This window comes from Sinocyclocheilus rhinocerous, unplaced genomic scaffold (genome assembly GCF_001515625.1).
Source record: "Sinocyclocheilus rhinocerous isolate Xijiao unplaced genomic scaffold, SAMN03320098_v1.1 scaffold241, whole genome shotgun sequence".
Taxonomy (NCBI): domain Eukaryota; kingdom Metazoa; phylum Chordata; class Actinopteri; order Cypriniformes; family Cyprinidae; genus Sinocyclocheilus; species Sinocyclocheilus rhinocerous.
In genome coordinates, this window is record NW_015659312.1 from 3,353,357 (window position 1) to 3,359,812 (window position 6,456).

The 6,456-nt window shown below is 39.7% G+C and overlaps 2 protein-coding genes across 3 annotated transcripts in view; one reads left to right on the top strand and one right to left on the bottom strand.

The window, feature by feature from the left end:
* Positions 1-420: 420 nt before the first annotated feature.
* Positions 421-2,762, bottom strand: LOC107723523 (RNA-binding protein 12B-like). Its single transcript, XM_016532192.1, has 2 exons — positions 2,644-2,762; positions 421-2,453 (listed from the first exon to the last, which is right to left on the bottom strand). The coding sequence occupies exon 2, from the start codon at positions 2,421-2,423 to the stop codon at positions 867-869; it is 1,557 nt and encodes a 518-aa protein (XP_016387678.1). The 5' UTR covers positions 2,424-2,453; positions 2,644-2,762; the 3' UTR covers positions 421-866.
* Positions 2,763-2,789: 27 nt separating this feature from the next.
* Positions 2,790-6,456, top strand: part of LOC107723522 (meckelin-like) — a 21,857-nt gene continuing 18,190 nt past the window's right edge. For both annotated transcript variants that reach the window (XM_016532189.1, XM_016532190.1), the window contains exons 1-10: positions 2,790-3,056; positions 3,376-3,464; positions 3,574-3,664; positions 3,798-3,897; positions 3,982-4,051; positions 4,191-4,262; positions 4,361-4,423; positions 4,520-4,668; positions 5,098-5,206; positions 5,288-5,374. In XM_016532189.1, coding sequence (XP_016387675.1) covers positions 2,864-3,056; positions 3,376-3,464; positions 3,574-3,664; positions 3,798-3,897; positions 3,982-4,051; positions 4,191-4,262; positions 4,361-4,423; positions 4,520-4,668; positions 5,098-5,206; positions 5,288-5,374 — 1,023 coding nt within the window. In that variant the 5' untranslated portion in view covers positions 2,790-2,863. The remainder of the gene's footprint in view (positions 3,057-3,375; positions 3,465-3,573; positions 3,665-3,797; positions 3,898-3,981; positions 4,052-4,190; positions 4,263-4,360; positions 4,424-4,519; positions 4,669-5,097; positions 5,207-5,287; positions 5,375-6,456) is intronic.

Here is a 6,456-nt window from a genome sequence, read left to right on the forward strand (position 1 = left end):
TGCTGATGAAACTGCAAACTATTTTCTTCAATTCATTGCATCTATGACTCCTGGCCTTAATTCATCTTACCTGGTCCTTGGGTCTTAAACTGTATATCCCCTACACTTGATATGCATCTTGGAATGCAAATTATTTTTATTTTTTTTATTGACAGAAAAATTTGAGACTGAAACATTGCATTGAGATTGTAAGTGACATTTCTATCAAGTTTAATATAACATCCAATTTACATGTCAAATGAAAAACAAGTTTATCCAGTCACTAAGACATTAGAAACAACTCAAAATGGTTTTAGTTTTTTTCAAACAGGAATGCATATACAGATGCCAAATCAAAACACTGGATCAAATACAGTCAACAACATTTGACCAGTTTGAATGCCTTGTAACATATTACTTCTATTGAAATACATACAGCAAAACAAATAACTAAATATTAATATGCAAGACATCTGTGATATATCTATTTTTAATTTAAGCCAGTAAGTTGCATGTTCAGCAGCTACAACAAAGGAAAAAGTGCAATATAATGTAATTCAGCTGGTGTTGAAAGTATACAGGTATTATTTATTCACTTGGACCAGTCCTTAATATTTGGCAACCATTGTATGAAAAACAGCGAGGTCTTTCTTTAGGTATACTCCTTCCAAGTGGTACTCAAAATCTTTACTGGGCATCTTCAATTGTTGTACCCATAATATCGCTTGAGCACATTGCTTGAAAAAGTTTATGTACAGCTCACGGAGCTAATGATAGAGCATTTGTTATGATAAAGCTTTTGCTGGATCTTCAAATGAATTAGTTGTCCTCGTTTACACCACTGCTGGTGTCTGAACAGAAGGTGCTGAGAACATCTCATCTCCTGTTCACCATTTACCAAGGATCTTCTCCCTCTGTTGACGTGTGATACAAGTGAGTAGAATTTTTGCTCCCATGAAATACTTCCCATGGAGACTCTGGGCCTGTTTGGCGATTTCCTCACATTCGAACTGCACGATGGCTTCCCCGACACCATTGCCCTGGCTGTCCACAAGCAATACGATTGCATCTTCACAGATGTTAAAGCGCATGAAAAAGTCTCTCACCTCTTCTTTCCTGACATATGCAGGAAAGTTGCGTGCATATACACATGACATGGTTAAATGTGCGTTTCCATAACGTGGTGGCCTCCAGACTTTAGCACATCTGTTTCTGCTGAGTATAGCAAATATTTCTTCTTTAGTTATGGGTGACACTTCAATGTTCGTTAAGCCAACAGTTGTACCATTCATGTTCAGAGCTGAGACATAGTCTTCTGCATGCTCAAAGGTAATGAACGCAGTGCTTGTCCTCTCTCCCCACTTGTTTAATAAATGTTTAATTCTATAGTTTGGGATTGCATAACATCCAAAAATCGTCTTGATCTCCGTCTTGGTTATATTCCTTGAAAGATTATTGACAATAACACAACGTTCCGTTTGAGGGGATGGAAAGTTTCGGCAGTATTTTTTTGGAGATCCAGACGAGGGCTGTTCCTCTGCACTTCTTTTGGTTGAGAAACCTCTCATTGCATTTCTTTCTGTGTTAACTTCCCTTTGCTCTGAGAAAGTGTGAGGTTTGATGTTTTGCATGCAATTTTTGGATTGCTCGACAGCATCTGTCCACATCTTCTCATGGGCAAGTCTGACCTCAACATTGTATTCTTTGAATTTTCTGTGGCTGTATTTCAGCCCCTCCTCAGCATCTCCAAAACTGGCCAACTTCACCAGACAGCACCAGCCCAGTTGCAATCGAACTTTTGTGATGACCTCCAACACTGAGAGTCCCAGTAGGAACTGGTAGATCTCTTGCTTGGCAACAGAGTCAGGAAATCCATAAAGCCGAAGGTAGCCTGGCTTACAGGAATTTAGGTTTTCTCCTTCGCTTTTCTGCTCCTTAGATGTCATGTCAGGAGTTAGATTATGCTGAGCATCTGTATTTGTTTGGTTGTCAGTTGAGGACCATTTATGTGTTTCTGGAACATTTTGGTTGAAATTTTCAGGCGTTTGGCATTGATCCACTTTGTCGTTTGAAGGCAGTCCTTGAATGGCAGTCATTAGACTAAGCAAAAGAGCTCTGTTGGTGTCAGGTGGGGATGATGGCACTATTTTAGTCTCCACTGCTGTGGACTTTGGTTTCTTTAATCTCGACTCCATTTTTCTCTTGAGCTCAGCCAGACTGCTAATATGTAATGAAACAGAAGAGCCTCTGAGGAGTTTTCCAGAGTAGCGCATGGCAAGTTGGCCTTCTCTCTCTGAATTAAAAATAATGAACGCTTCTCCCATCTGGCCACCGGTGATATGAACACCACCCTCAGGTATGTGCAAGCCATGGAAAAATCTTCGGATGTCTTCAGATCCCGCCTCTGTGTTTAAACCTTGCAAACGCAGAACCACTATTGTCATGGTCAAATTCTTCTTACAAACCAATGGGATCTGTTAAAAAGGCAAAAAGCAAACTTTCAAATCAGTTTCTGAAATTTACGTGTCACAATTTTTTAAAAATCCACTGTACAAACTGCTGTTTTCTCCTTTGTTCAAAACTTTCAGAGGGCAAAAAATCACCTCAGAAAATCCCCTTCTAGCTAAACAATCAATACGAATGCGTCCTCGGAGCCTTACTTACCGTTTGTTTTTCTCTGAAACTTATATCTCAATGTAAATGCTTCTCTGCACAAGACTTTTTTTTGTCAGAGAAACCACGCGGTAACCTGCAACCAGCACTGCTCAGGCGTCCGGCGGGAAACACTCAACTTCCTCTTGCAGAGACTTTTAAGAGCACGCGCACGCTGCACGCGCTCTGAGCGTAAACAGGAATAGGTACGTCATCGAGCGTCATCTGCACCATGGCGACGGTGACGCTGAGAGCATTTGTGTGCAGTTTCTCCATCATATTCCTGTTAAAACCGAACGGGTTTTCCTCCCAGCAGTTTTCTATAACTTTTCAGCAGCCTACGGATTGTGGTGTGGAAAGTTATTTTGATATTTCGAGCTTGTCTTGTGTGAAATGCGGGCCGAATCAAGTCAACAGCAAATCAGGTACGCGTAGTGCGCGCACGGATTAGTTTGCTTTGTTTTGACCAACCTAACCTGAAGATGATTGAAGCTGTACACTGAACAGCAGTCATTTACTGATATATTGTCATATTGGTTAATTGGTTAATTTAACATAGAGTATGCATCTTGCGAGAGAATCAGCTGCACGCTGGCTAATAAAATGTGCTGCATTTGCAGCTGCACATAACGCCATACTAAACAAATACATGTTTAAAATGGATGTCATTATTAAAGATGGAACTTTTATAATATACTTAATTGTAAACCAGCTTGTATGTTTATGTGTATTTCTGCCATATAGGACTGGCATGTGAGTGTCAGGCTGGTTTCAGGGTGCTGGTCAGTAATGGGGCGTCCATCACGTGCCAGCAGTGTCCTGATGCTAATCAGGTTCTGTATTGAATTTGGATTATACATTTAAGCTCTCATATGTTGCTGTATTAATGATATTAAGAATACTAATACTATTATACAATAATGTGATTACTCTCATTCATAGGGGGTCACCCAGGATGGGTATGGATGTATCCGTTGTCCTGGAAGTGTAGGGGATAACGGCAAATGTCAGTGTCCTAAGGGTAGTGTGCTGGGTAAGTGCTTTTAATTTTAGTTGTATATAAATAAACATGATTCAAATGTAGGCTATTTTTTTTCTCTGCAATAATCACTCAAATATGCACCATTTGGGTAATTGGAACAGAATTGTTTGTCTGTATTGATCAGTGGAGAGAGAATGGAATGGGAATCCTTTAAATGAAGCGCAATGTGAGGCGTGTAATGCAACAGAGCCTGCTTTTTCTGCCCCAGATACGACAGGCAACAGGTAATGCTGCCGTTCCCATCAATGCCACTGGATTTGTCATGTTGATCTTTGTGATTCGTTTTGTTTGGATATGTGTATTTTTAGGTGTGTGAGATGTGAGGATTCCTTCATCAACTCATCTCAGTCTTGTGTTTGCGGGACTTCAAACATACAGGTGAGAATCTCAGATATTTGGTGCATTTGTTTACATTTACATTGGTCGGGCAAATGTATATTCCAAACTTTTGACCGGTAGTGTATGTATATGTTTATGTGATGCATTGATAGTGATGATTGCATTGCTCTGTTTACAGGCAGGTGGGATGTGCTTCCCTCCAAACAGTCTGCCTGCGTCAGTTGCCTCAAATGTAATCTTTGGCCAACTGGTGAGAATTCAAAGTTAACATCATGAATTGTATTTGTGTACTTATGTTAGCATGCTGGGGTTTGTTGTTTTAAAGTGGAATGTATTTGTGTTACACAGGCCCTTTCCGTCACATCGTTATGGTTTTCAAGCTTCATGTATTCTTCAGCAGCTGCCTGTTTGGTAAATTTCTACACAAATGCACAAGTCTGTTTTAAATGTTTACATGTCATGTTGTGCTTCAAAACATATTTAAGTTTTGCTCATTTTGTTCTGTAGTTGTTCTCAAACCGGACAGCATGTCAGTCTCTGGGCAACATGTGTGTGATGAACATGCACTCCTCTAGCACCATCAACAATGATGCCTGTGGCCTCTACAACACAGTCTATAGAGCTGCTCAGGGCAGCAGCCAGGACATCTCCTACTGGTAACACACATACAAATACTATATAGTACTTCACTGTTGACTATTGGACCCTTCCCTTTACATAATTTAATTAGCTCAGTGCAGATCTTAAAAGTCTATTTTGCCATAATGATCAGCTGACTGTGCTTTATACCTGTCTTCAGAAGGGCAGCGGGGCCCTAGATTTGAACCCCAGGCTATTTGAAATAACCATAGGAGATAAATTGTATCTGTTATATAATTAAATACAGTGTGACTCATTCAAGATAAATTGCTTCCTGACTGAGAAGAGATGTGGGTAGACCTGATTTGATCTGATATTACATAATATTCTTAGGAAGTGTCTCTGTCTATCTGTAAAGTATTTAAATTCACAACTAATGGCCAGAAGACGCCAGTTTACTTGTATTTGTGACCATCATAGATCCTCAGCCTCATTTTTGACTCTAGGAGAACAAACCTGCCTTGGCTCTACTATGGAGACCAGCTTGGGTTGGCATCACGGATTCTACAGAATGAGCCACTTCCTGTTGGATTCAGCTTTAAAGGGACACAGAAGGTAAACGGTTTGGACATCTCAACATATTGTAAGCAGAAGCATACATGTAGTCATTTTCAGAAACCTTCCTCTCACTTTCAGAACACTAACATCGAGCTGCAAGCTGCAGTTTACTCAGTGCGTGGGGAGTTTCTGAGATGGGAGAGCGTCGGTGGAGGAAACCTCCAGGTAGGCAGGCATGATCAGTTTCTCTTCTGGGGTCAAATTCACAAATTATTCTTAAAGGGGTCATGTGATGCTGCTAAAAAGAACATTATTTTGTGTATTTGGTGTAATGAAATGTGTTTATGCGGTTTAAAGTTAAAAAAACACATTATTTTCCACATACTGTACATTACTGTTTCTCCTCTATTAACATATAGGCTACTGTATTCCTGTGATCAAAGCTGAATTTTCAGCAGCCATTCATTACTCCAGTCTTCAGAGTCACATGATCCTTCAGAAATCATTCTAATATGCTGATTTGCTGCTCAGTAACCATTTCTGATTATTATCAATGTTGTAAACATTTGTGCTGCTTAATATTTTTGAGGAAACTTATTTTTTCACGATTCTCTTATGAATATTTGAAATGGTCCTTTGTGTCAGAGCGCTGGACTTCGTCAGAAATAGAAAGGGACATCAGTTTACTGTCATGGATTTGTGTCGCGTCGCATCCACAGCAGAGAACATCACTGGGTTCTATTTGCTTTTGTCAAATCGCGCCGCTCGCGTCTGGTGTAGACCGTTTTTATACAGTCTATGGTGTAGACGCATTGTTTTGGTATTTTAATCTTAAGTATATTCATAATCTGCTTTACGGTTACCTGGCACTGGAAGTCCTTTCACAAACTTGTAACTTTCATGCTTAGAGCAGAACCATGCATCGTTCATTTATATTTCTACATGGCTGCCTGCAATACAACTCTGATTCTTCAATCGCACCATCTAGTGGTCTGTTATTGATACAACCACAAATGCTACAACTGATAACGGAGCGCTCAAGCGGGTACTGCAAGTTGAGGTAATTAAAATATGTCAAATTAATATTTTGTTCTCAATTATTTACTTATCAGGCAAGTGGCCGCTAGGCATGGGCCGGTATGAGATTTTGACGGTATGATAACCTTAAGCAAAAATATCACGGTATTGTCGTTACAGCTCTAAAATGTGTTATTTTTAAATGACTGGGTAAAAAAAAAAAAACTTTTCCGCTGAACACAATATTTTGTTTTTGAGCAACATACAGAATATTAGGAACAGTAGAATTT